We start from the raw sequence: 12,572 nt of genomic DNA, 5'->3' as shown, positions 1-12,572 counted from the left end.
TAGTTACAGAATATGCCCACATCCAGCTTTGAAATGGGCTCTGGGGATCTGAACCGGGTCCTCATGCTTGTGCTAAGTACTTTACCCACTAAGCCAAAGTTTATTATCCATCATGTCCTTCAGTCACTGAAATTTTCTTTTCAGAGGCAATTAGTGTTTAGCATATAGGCAGTATAGGCTACAGACAGGTAAGTGTGTGTATATTCACACTTATAAACTAGGAGCCATGTGGCATCAGGCTGATTATGCTGAGTTACATCTAACATTCTTAAACCAACAGTATCATATTATGCTAGCTGGCTTTTCTCAACTTTACACAAACCTAGACAAACCTATGAAGAGTAGATCTTCATTGAGAAAATGTCCCCATCAGACTGCAGGCCAGCAAGCCTCAGGGATTTTCTTTTCTTTTTTTTTCTTTTTCTTTTTTTCGGAGCTGGGGACCGAACCCAGGGACTTGCGTTTGCTAGGCAAGCGCTCTACCACTGAGCTAAATCCCCAACCCCAGGGATTTTCTTGATGGCCCTCTGTGAGTGATACCACCACTAGGTTGGTTAGTGGTCCTCAGTGCTGTAAGAAAGCAGGCTGAGCAAGTCACAAAGAGCAGGCCAGAAAGCAGCACTCCTCCATGGCTTCTGCTTCAGCTCCTGCCTCCTAACTTGGCTATGTTCCCTCAGTGGATTGTGACCTGATATATTTAAAACAAACCAACCCTTTCCTCCCCAGTTTGCATTCAGTGAAGGCAATGGTTCTCAAACTGTGGGTCACAACCCCCTGGAGAACCATTGGAAATGGTTCATAAACCTTAAAAACACTAGAAAACACAGATATTTACATTATAATTCACAACTAGCAAAATCACAGTTATGAAGTAGCAACTGTATAATTCTACAGTTGGGGTCACCAGCCATAAGGAATCAATGACTGTATTATATATAGGGTTGCACTAGCAGAAAGGTTGTGAACACAGGATCATAATGGTTTTTATCACAGTAATAGAAACCAAACTAAGACACATTGCTACCTTTTCATCTCAAATGATGGAGCTGCCACATTCTTAATTTACCCAATCACCTATTGGCTTATTTCCAACATATTCCTATTTGAAAATATAGTAAGCATCCACAGATTTGAGTTATAGATATTATCATAATTGGCAAAGAAATTTCCTAAAAAGGATTATCAGGTAGGGATACCCACTTTGAGATTTGTGCTCACTAAAAATATGTTCTCTATGCCAACACCCTCCTGGTAGCAGACAGTGGGAAAACTATAGTCTTGTCCCTGGGAAGTGGGGAGGAGGGAACAGGCCATACCACAGGGATGGAATGGGACAGACAGACACAGGACAAACAGGATCATCTCTACTGTGCATGACCATAAAATGCTCAAATAGCTCGGTTTTCTCTAAAGTGAACTGAGCCAGCAGTGGGGGTGGACACGGTCGTCCCAGCTACTCAGCTAAGGATTGCTGAGTCCTTATGGCTAAGGCAAGAGGATCACTTGAGTCCCAGAGTTCGAGACCAGTCTATACCAAAACACAACCCACTGAAGTGTACAGATGTATCTTTTCTATGGTCGAATCATGAAGACAAGAAATGCATACACATTTCTCAAGTCTCTTAAAGAGATGTTACATCTCTTTTTTTTTTTTTATTCATTTATTATATATAAGTACACTGTAGTTGTCCTCATATACACCAGAAGAGGGCATCAGATCTCATTACAGATGGTTGTGAGCCACCATGTGGTTGCTGGGAATTGAACTCAGGACCTCTGGAAGAGCAGTCAGTGCTCTTAACCACTGAGCCATCTCTCCAGCCCGATGTTACATCTCTTAAAACTCAACAACAGGAGGCTCTCTTCTTACTATTCCTTTCTCTTACAAACACTACAACACTCTTAAGTTTCAATTAGTATCTATAAATTTAAAACACAGCTATTACAAAGAGGCTGCTGAGAATCACAGCCATTCTTGAGTAAAAGAATATCAAAAAGAACATAATTCACCAAATAGCACCTTTATGAATTAAGAGCTGATTTTGATTTTAGCATTTAAAAAGGCTAACATTTAAAGTAAATCCCTTTATTTTAAAGCAGAACTATACCTTGTAGTTTATAAATCCTGCCATCGTCTTAATTTCCAGAATATTAGTTTCATGGGCCCTCAGTTCATGTACGAGGTTATAGGCAGTCCTGTAATTCCTAATGTAAACATGAGGATGATGGTTAATTCATGTTTAGGATCCCAAAGAACAGTATTATTATAACACAGTATTTATATAACATTTCCAAAAGAAGTGTTTTACGGCCAGGTACAAAGGAAGGTTAAGTAAATAGCACTAATCTTAGAGGCTGCAGAGGAGAGGAAATACCGTTAGCATATCTAGTACAGGAGACTGAGGAGAGAAACCAGCCTTAAGAAGGGAGACAGTAAGAAAATGCAGCATGTCTATAGGAAAAGAATATTCTTCTCCTCTCCAGTGAGTGGTTTCCTCTACAGCATCAGTTGCTAGCAGACCTGAAACTGAGGGTCTCACCTGGCGTCATCCATCCACCAACGCGAACAAACTACACTACAGCCAGCTACTACTCTGCTCTCTTGCTTTCTTCTCCACCTCCTCAATTACAAGATAAATAAATAACCCATTCCACATTGCCACTGTACATCCAAAGATCTGAGCTAACACACAGAAGCTAACACACAGAGGTCACGTTTTATTAACTGCAGCTGGGAAAACAAAGGAATCAAATGTTTGAGCTCGTCAACATACATGCAGCTAGCCTTCGGGGCTCCAAGCAGGGCCTTCAAATAGAATATGACATGACAAACTAAACAATGATAAAATATTATTTGAATTGAATAAAATATTTAATATCTATTATACTTTGAAAATTAGTTGTAAAAATTTTACTGAATATACAAATAGAAAAATTAGGACAATTTTGACATTGTTTTCTTTAAATCATGAAATTTAGTTAAATTAGACCAAGAAATTTTACAACAATTTATTTCCAAGATTAACATGGAAGAAACTACTTACTAAGTAAGTATGTGAATAGGACAGAAAAATCTTAAAATCGGGCTGGAGAGATGGCTCAGTGGTCAAGAGCACTGACTGCTCTTCCAGAGGTCCTGAGTTTGATTCCCAGCAACCACATGGTGGCTCACAACCATCTGTAATGAGATCTGATGGCCTCTTCTGGTGTGTCTGAAGACAGCTACAGTGTACTCATATACATAAAATAAGTAAATCTTAAAAAAAATCTTAAAATCAAGATGACTGAGATTCATAAACAGCTGTATAGTATCATTAACATCAAGAATTTAAAAAAGATTTAGTTTGAAAACAGAAACTTACTTCAGGGCGTTTTGTGTATCTTGTTTCAACTCACTGAAGAAAGCTATTTTGAACTGATGTCTAACAAACAAAAGCTGAAAAGAATGATTAAAGAATGATTACATACACTCTTTAAAGGTAAAATATTTATTATGATGCATTGAAATATGAAGGAAATTATTAAAAATTAAATTCACAATGATCCCAAGAAATAAAGACATAATTAAAAAGGCTTCTAAGAGCTCTTATAGGGAAGAGTTTGAAAGTAAGGGCAAAAGAATCTAATTTGAAAACAAATTCATTTTTAAGAGCTTAATGAAAAACTTTTAAAGTACTAAACAATTTAAAATATCCGTACTGAAGAAATAAGAATCATCTCAAATATAACCAGTAATGGTTATTTTTTTAAATGTACCTGGTGTGTTGTTTTATTCAAGAATTCCTTATGAGATTTCACTCTTCTGATCTCAGTGTAGTAATAGGTCTGGGCATGCTCATAAAATGCATTTTCTAATCTGTTTTAAAAAAAACAACAAATAGTAGTTATTCAAAAGCAAACTTTTATTTTTTTTTCAATCTTTATTAAATTGAGTATTTCTTATTTATATCTCAAATGTTATTCCCTTTCCCGGTTTCCAGACCAACATTCCTCTAACCCCTCCCCCTCCCCTTCTCCATGGGTGTTCCCCTCCCCATCCTCCCCCCACTACTGCCCTCCCCACAACAATCACATTCACTGAGGGTTCAGTCTTAGCAGGACCCAGGGCTTCTCCTTCCACTGGTGCTCTTACTAGGATATTCATTGCTACCTATGGGGTCAGAGTCCAGGGTCAGTCCGTGTATAGTCTTTGGGTAGTGGCTTAGTCCCTGGAAGCTCTGGTTGCTTGGCATTGTTGTTCATATGGGGTCTCAAGCCCCTTCAAAAAGCAAACTCTTCTTAAGAGCTATATTTGTTCATATCGAAAGCAAATTTGTCAACCAACACTTCACAATTAAGATGAAAACGAAGCAGTGTATAATCTGGATTTCTAGGGTTAAAGTTCAAAATAAGACCTCCCCTACCACCACTGAAAACTATTTACAACACAAGATAATCAAGATTTAAAAAAAGACAAAACTTATAATTTATACTAATTAGGTGATCTCACTGTTTTTTATTTTTCTAATATTTATTGTTTAAAAGAATGAGAAAACTTATGGGGAGAATAAAAACAATTGGCAAGCGAGATAGAAATGACATTAATGTTATTAAAGTCTTGCTTCATCATATAATTCTGAGATTATATAAACACAAAAGAAGAAATCTGCCAAAGACCAGTAAGCGACTCATGCTGTTCTGGAGAGCGTGACCGTCAGAGGTAACTGTGCACGAATCCACAGGCAAAGAACAGGTGACAGACACCAAGGGTTCTCCTCCTCAGAATAAAACCTAACTTTAACCTTTGTTCAAAAGATTTTTTTTAGCATATCTGAGAAAACAGAGTACGTCAAATTTTAAAATCAAATATTTTATTTACTTTTTTATCGACAAGGTCTAACTATGTAGTCTTGGCAGGCTTTAAACTCACTAGTGTAGTCCAGATTGGCCTCAAACTGTCAACCCTCCTGCCTCTGCCTCCTAAGTGCTTGGATGACAGGCATCTGCCACCATTCCTGGCAGATAATGCTTTTTAAATTGGATTTTCTAGGTTAACATTTTTTATTTTAAAAAAATGTTAAAATATGAAAATAAATTAGATTCTAATCTTGAAACAAATGTTATTAACTTAAACTTGTCCTCCAAGGTTTACAAGTGGGAACACTAAAGGAGACCATGAAATACCTAACTGTAGCCAGAACTATCTTTACGGGTTATTCTCAGTGATGAAGAGATAACCTTCCCTAAGAAGTTAGTTCCTCCTCTATGTCCTCAGGAAATGTCGGAGAGAAGCTCCTTCCAGTTTCCAAGTGGGCCGAGTACTCAGATAAAACATGTTTTAACCAAGTAGAACAGACCTGAGGATGAGTAGGCCTGGTTAATCCTTTAAACTTGGACGGTGGGCTGGTAAGATGCCTCGGCAGGGAAAGGCGCTGCCTTGCCCCAACCTCAGTTCAAGCCCAGGGCCTCGAACAGTGGAAAGGCAGACCTGACTCCCCTGATCCGTCCTCTGACCTCTGTGGCATGTGCATGCCCCTGCCCACTTAGTCATTAGTAAATACATGCCATTTTAAAGCAAAACCCCTGGCTACCTGAACTCTTCCCTGCTTTCAAGCAAAATAGGTAGATAGAGAGTTAGCCTGGCTATCAGGCAAGTGTTGCAAGATCCTCACTGGTTGTTTTTGATGTGAGGGTCTTACTATGTAGCCCAGGTGGACTGGAACTTGCTAATGTAGACCAGGCTGGTCCCAGACTCCTTTCAGTCTGTTCATTTAGTGGTTGGCCAAGCTGAACTTCACCGTCCACAATGTTTTAATGGACATTTTGTTGTTTATAAATAAAAAGCTCTAAGCTATCAACTTTTCCTTCCAAGAAAAAACCCTGATTTACCTTATAATGTAGCCCACAAGGTGGTCAGTGTGGGGCAGCACGAACAGAGACTTGCCTGAGAGCTCACACACATTGCATAAAGCTGCAGCCCGCTCAGAAGCAATGATATCTTCCCCTGTTGACAAGCACCAGACAAACAGAAACAAAGCAAGGTGTCAGTTTACGGTAGTAAAATTCACTCAGGTTTGTAATCAGGAAAAGTTCCAAGTCCATCACCACGGCAGTAGGGCTCCTGCTCTCCCTGAGGATTTAGGACTTCCATAAGTTAATGTGTTCATATTTATCTGGAAAATATTGTAGAATCTTCTCCTGAGCACAACAGACAGGACAAACAATGCCTAAACCACATCACATGGCTTTTCCAAAACATAAATAAAAATGAAGGCATTCATTCAGAAAGAAGTCTCCAAGGACCTCAGGATGCTCGATGTGGCAAGAAAATTATTCAGCTTATGAAAAGAAGAGAATCGTGTAAAGGAAGATTTTTCTTCAACAATATTTCAAATCTGATGTTTCTCTGTGTAAGAGTACACTTTAAATAGAATCAACCAGGTAAATAACACTTTAGAAGCAACTGAGTTAACTGTTCTGTCAACTGATACATGTACATGAGGGGCTAAGCAGGAAGGAAAAAACAGGACTCAGAATTCGTAAATGTCATTGTTCAAGGGTCTGTATATTATTACTTACAACATTTATTTATTTGTATGTGTGCATACATATGTATGTATGTATATATGTATGTATGCATGCATGTGCACCTGAGGCACAGTATATCTGGAGATCAGAGGACAACTTTCAGGAACTGATTCTCTCCTTCCACCAAGTGGCTCTGGAAACTGACTGAACTCAGGCCATCAGTGAATGCCTTTAACTTGCTGAGCCATTTTTCCAGTCTTCTATTGGTGCCTTTTAAAAGTTAACATATTGTCATTCCCCCAAATGAACATGCAAAACATTTAAACATTAAAAAAAAAAATCTAGTATCTCCTGGATTGGCAACTGGAGAATAAAGATGAACCTTCTGATACCTGGGGGTAAAGGTGTTTTCTTTTGAATCAGGACGACTGCAACTTTTGTGTTTCTCCCTTGCAAACTTTGCCTGTGATGGAAAAAAACAATAAACTAATAAAGCAATGAACTTGTTTTACCTAAACTATTTCAGGTTTCACATCAAACCCAAACTTCATGATTCAACTGAAGATAAATTTCAACTAAACAACTATTAAGATCAGAATAAATCTTTTCCTATAAATGACTGCATTCCCATAATGACTTCCCTTTTCAAAGAATAATCTCATATCAAGCTTACTATAATCTCCTTTAGAAGTGACACATCAGGGCCAGCCAGATGACCTGAGTTGGACTCTCCAACCATACACAGTGCAAGCAGAGACCCGACTCCCCCAAGCTGTTCTCTGACCACACACATGACCCGCCTTCCAAATAAATAAATAAATGTAAAGACCATTTTAATGTGAATTTTAAACACCCACTTCTATATAAAAATTAGTTAGCTTACCTTTTCACAGTGATACATTATCATCTGGAATAATTATCTTAGAATGACACATGATAAAGCAAGTCTTATGGGAACCAGTGAAACACTCGGAGTGTAGAGTGCCTGTCTTGTCAACTGGCAACCTAAGTTAGAGCCCCAAACGCATGTGAAGTTGAAGGAGGGAATCAACCCTCCACGGCTGCCCTTGGGCCCCCACACATCATGGCACATATGAACACAAAAACAAACCATGTACATAAACAACGATAAACAATGTCTGGGCTGGAGAGATGGCTCAGCGGTTAAGAGCATCCGACTACTCTTCCAGAGGTCCTGAGTTCAATTCCCAGCAACCACATGGTGGCTCACAACCATCTGTAAAGAGATCTGATGCCCTCTTCTGGTGTGTCTGAAGACAGCTACAGTGTACTTATATATAATAAATGAATAAATCTAAAAAAAAAATAAAAATAAAAAAAAAAAAAACAATGTCTAAGTGTTATGAAAGCTGTAGAGATGGCTCAGCATTTAAGAGCTCTTGCTGTCCTTCCAAAGGACCAGAGTTCAATTCCTAGCAACCACTATGGTGTGGTCCACAACAGCCTACAACTCCAGCTCCTGGGGATGTGATGCTTTTTTCTAAGTCTCCACAAACTCCAGGATACATATGCACACACACATATTCACTTGAACACACATACATATGTATACACATACACAAATAAATAATAAAATATATCTTTTAAAAAAAAAAGTCCTTTGAGAAAAGTATCTTATGGGGCCTGATATAAATTGTTATCTCTCAAGAGATCATAGTATAAGATAAAAATTTGGAACTCCAGGCCAACTTGCCTTCACAATTTCTTCACATCCTTGGCATTACTATCACCTCTTAGAAACAGAATGAGTTTAGAGGTTAACACTCTCAGAGTAACCATTACAGTTTAAACACTATTCGGTTACTTCCAAAAAGTGTTTGTGAATAGGGTTGAGAGTACGGTTCAGGGTTCAGTGCTGGCCTTGAACACAAGGCCGGCAACCACAAACACGTAAGCCCTGGAGAACAGAGCAGAGGTCTGCAAGCCTGACAGAGCCATACCTGACAATCTCCACCCTGGTGGCACACTCAGATTGCTTTTCCTTCCACTGAGGCTCGTCCCAGTCCAGTTCATAGAACACGACCACCAGCGCTGGCACGAGGTTCAGATGCTTATTCATCCAGCCGGTCTTTAGGATTCCTTTAGGAATGTACCACTCATACGAAGTTCTCTGCCAACCGTGACGAAAAAGTTAGCTGACGAGAAAAGCAGCAGATGCCACCCCCAGAGTGCCAGGCACGTCACATTTGTTTGCTTCACTCAGTACGCACACTACCTGTTATTAAGACGGGACAGTCAACCCATCAGATATTAATAAAAGCTCTGAGTGTCTAAGTCAGAGTGGAACCTGAACCACACAAACACTACACTTCCCATGGAAGGAAGAATGGCCAGAGCAAAAAAATAAAAGTCTCGATAATGCCAAGGACCTCGGCTCCTGTAAAAAGTATTCAGCCATTTTCTAGGTCTGCTTCTACACTTTCCCATCTGATTTCTGCTCCTGTAAAATAGTAAAATGATCTAAGATCCACTATGCCTTCATTTGTTCACGTACTGCCGTGACAGCATCTTACTGTGGATAAAATAAAAATGCTTTAGAAAACAGGTGAAGCTGAACCTAACCACAAAGGCCATGGACTCCAAACGCAGCTGGCAGTGATGAATGGGTAATGCGGCTTCTTCCTTTTGAGAAGACTGTTAACGTTATGGACACGTGGGGGTATTTTAATGAAAAGGAAAGGGGGGTAGATAGAAAGGACACTTTCTGCAAAGCCTAAAAGTTCCTGAGTTCAATTCTCAGAACCCACACTGCAAATTGTCATCAGACTTGCGCACACAAACATACACACACACACACACACACACACACACACACACAAAAACATGCACACTAGATACATTTTTAAAAAAAAAAATGTAGGCTCAAGTACAGAAAGCATTGCGACTAGTGCTCATGAGGCTAAAAGTGAGTGTTATTAAACATGCGCATACATTCCACAGTGTATGAAATACCTGTTCTTCCTTAGGCACATGGTAACCTTTGCCCTGATAAACTCAGGGGATTCCAGTACACATAACTGGAGCAGGATTGAAAGGAAGAAGAGGACAGGGGCTATGAATGAATGCAAGTGACCCTATGTCATTACCTTTGATCTACATTTTGGGTATTCATGGTCACCTGGGAGCACTTTGAAAGAAATTGGTACCCGGTCAGCTCTCCGATTGGCACAGAAAGCATCCCAGACTGCTCGATGGACAGCATTATACACCACATCAAGGCCAGTAAGTGTAACAAAAGCCATAGGCCGGCAACATAACTCCACAGGGAAGTCCCACTGTGTGGGGCTCATGTTTAAGACGTCACAGAAAACTCTGAAATACAAATGTTAAGATAGCCATAATTAGTTTTAAAAACCAACATCAGTATCTAATTATAAACATTGCAAAAAGACAAAAGGCTCTGCATATACACAGTCAAGCAAATAGAAGAGAGCAGATGAAAACTCTAATTACTAAGTCAGACATTAAAATTACTAATTGCACTGCTGTTAGAAAAGGTTGTACTCAATTTTCAGACAAATTCTCTATTTCAATAATCTTTCAAAATGTCTATTAAAGTGTGGAATGAACAGACTAAGAAAGCAGATTAAGTGAAAAATTAAAACAGATCCAGCCTGGCGCATGCTAGCACATGCTGTAATCCCACAGCTCAGGAGGCTGACACAGGAGGATCAAGTGTTCAAGATGGACTGGTATAAAATAAATTTTTATTAAGAAGAATATTCAAGCCATATATGTGCCCTGTATCAACAATAATCAATAAAATTAAAAAAATAGTTATTGACTTACATATATAAAAAATCCAACTTTCTCAAATTTCTTTGGAATTACAATTATCTAATTTCTCAGCACTTAGAATATAATTCTAATTTAATAGCTGCTTTTCTGATTTTCATAACATAGCATGAAAATCAATAGATAAAGGAAAATCTCTAAAAAAAAAAAAAGACACTGGAAATGAACGGAAATCCCTAGGACACGTTTGTATGGCATCCTTTAGCTGAGTCTACAATAAATGCAGTTATGAACTGACTTTAGAAAATCACTGTATAAAAATGTGCTTATTCCAAACAAAAGTGTCACAATATTTTTAGAGTAATTTCTTATTTCTGAAAGGATTTATCATATGCTTCTTTAAAGAAGGGACTGTCATCATCACATGATACAAAATGCAAGGCCAACTCTGGGAAAATTTTAGTGTCAAATGCCACTTGATCCCTAAAATGTGGATTGTTTCTAACTGGAAAGTTAACGACCTTTACTAATAGCGACCTCCTGCTCAAATGCTAAGGAGCAATGGATAGTGAAACATTTGGAAAGCTTGACAGAAATGATGCATCTACAACATAAGCTTGCAGAGTTGCTTTAAAAGACGTTTGGGAAGGGCTGTGCTATATGGGCGAAGAAATCCACTGCTTCTGGGGAACTGAAAATGAGCAAAACAGAAGCAGTCAAAATATAATATGGCTTCCATATCTGCCTAATACCAAACATTCTAGACAAGTGTGTGAACGGAGCATTTCCCTTGATAATCTTAAGAGGCTCAAAAGAAATAGCTGTGGCCCTTGAATATTGAATGGATACAGGCGGAGAGTAGAAATAACCTTTTAAAATAAAGTTTTTAAATTAGTACTGCCTAAGAGGCATATAGTACGAATCACAAAAATAATGTCAAAATTCCCAACAGTTATGTTAGAAGGTAAAGGAGGAGTTGGTTCAGAAAGCAAACTCCTGAAAACCCAGCATTCGGGAGGCAGAGGCAGGAGGACTATTCAAATTCCCAGTCCATAGGGCAATTTCAGGGCAGCCAGGGCTATGGAGATCTCAAAGAGAGTCCCCCACCCACCCGGCAAAAAAGAAATAGAAAGATGGGGGATTTTAGACATATTCTATTTTAGCCGAAAATATTTCCCAAACATCGTAAGTAACCCATGAACTTGTAAAAACCTATTTGTGTATCGTCTTCAAACCCAAACCCTGTGTGTATTGTACAGGAACAGCACGCCTCAGTTCAGATTAGCCGATTTCAAGTGTCTATAGCCCCTTCTTGGCTACTGACAGTGTAGCTCTTGATTACTGCAAATCTGTTCCAACAACATCATGAAAACTGCACCAGCCATCCCTGCCTTATTCTACCTTACAAGCGTTGGCACTTGCAATGGTCCTGCCTATGCTGTAGGGAAATTTAAAAAGGGATGGTACAGGACAAGTGCTGACTGAATAGATTTCAATGACACACAGGAAATAAATCGCTTCCTGGAAAATAATGGAGTAACTATTGTCAATATATGTCAAGCAAACTATTGACAGGGAGGGAACATATAAAAGTACAAAGTAAGTGCTCAGCACCAGATCACCTGGTTAGTGCAAGCTATCGTAGAAGAGAAACAAGCTAACTCAATCAAAGTAACTACTAAAGAAGACGGATATCAATAAACAGGTGGTTCGGGATGCAAGACACGGGCTAGCAAGCAAGGATTGACAGACGCCCACCTGCAAAAAGATCAAATGAACGAAAAGACTGTCCCTAGGGTCGCAGCATTCGACGCTAGTAGCTGCAACTGGGCAAGGAGAATAACCTCAAAGTCCTAGAAACTGACAATTTTCCTCCACCATTCCCACCTCGCTAGAAATAAGTGCGTTCTTCTTTGCAGGTGAAGGAGAAACGCCAAGGGGACACTCAGGCCACTAAACCAGTCGGGATGGCCTGGAAGGTTTCTGGGCTCAACTCACCCAGGCCCTGGACCCGCTGCAGCCGCGGCGAGTCTCCGTCGGCCCCGAAAGAGCCAGGAGAGTCAGGGAGGGGCGTCTAGGAACACGGCCACCGACAACCGACAGCCCCAGCCCCAGACCGGGCGGCAGAAGGCGAGACTTCCTTTTCCCCGCCTCCGTTGGCACAGGAAGCACTTCCTGGGCTTGAGTGACAGTACCGCACACCAGTCCTGGAATAGAACGGGGTTTCTTGTTAGGAAGGTGTTCCATTTCCTAGAGGAGAAGGAGTTGGGGGCGGAAAAAGAAGAAGCCAATAGGAGAAGCGATCGTGA

At 39.7% G+C, this 12,572-nt stretch overlaps 2 protein-coding genes across 2 annotated transcripts in view; both read right to left on the bottom strand.

Moving 5' to 3' along the window:
- Trappc11 (trafficking protein particle complex subunit 11) overlaps nt 1-12,510 on the bottom strand; it is a 45,864-nt gene extending 33,354 nt beyond the window's left edge. Inside the window, exons 1-8 of one of the 2 annotated variants that reach the window (NM_001169115.1) lie at nt 12,262-12,510; nt 9,615-9,840; nt 8,469-8,638; nt 6,900-6,970; nt 5,869-5,983; nt 3,757-3,856; nt 3,363-3,436; nt 2,109-2,205 (exon numbers count right to left, since the gene is read on the bottom strand). In NM_001169115.1, the coding sequence (NP_001162586.1) occupies nt 2,109-2,205; nt 3,363-3,436; nt 3,757-3,856; nt 5,869-5,983; nt 6,900-6,970; nt 8,469-8,638; nt 9,615-9,818 (831 nt within the window). In that variant the 5' untranslated portion in view covers nt 9,819-9,840; nt 12,262-12,510. Of the gene's footprint in view, nt 1-2,108; nt 2,206-3,362; nt 3,437-3,756; nt 3,857-5,868; nt 5,984-6,899; nt 6,971-8,468; nt 8,639-9,614; nt 9,841-12,150 lie in introns of both variants that reach the window. The other variant, XM_087587866.1, reaches the window with a different exon arrangement.
- Erich1 (glutamate-rich 1) overlaps nt 1-12,572 on the bottom strand; it is a gene marked incomplete at its 5' end in the record, with an annotated part of 52,793,804 nt that overhangs the window by 30,816,859 nt on the left and 21,964,373 nt on the right.

The sequence above is a fragment of the Rattus norvegicus genome, chromosome 16, assembly GCF_021556685.1.
Source record: "Rattus norvegicus strain SHRSP/BbbUtx chromosome 16, alternate assembly SHRSP_T2T, whole genome shotgun sequence".
Lineage (NCBI taxonomy): Eukaryota > Metazoa > Chordata > Mammalia > Rodentia > Muridae > Rattus > Rattus norvegicus.
Note: the sequence above shows the minus strand (reverse complement) of the source record. Positions and strands in the feature narration are given on the sequence as shown.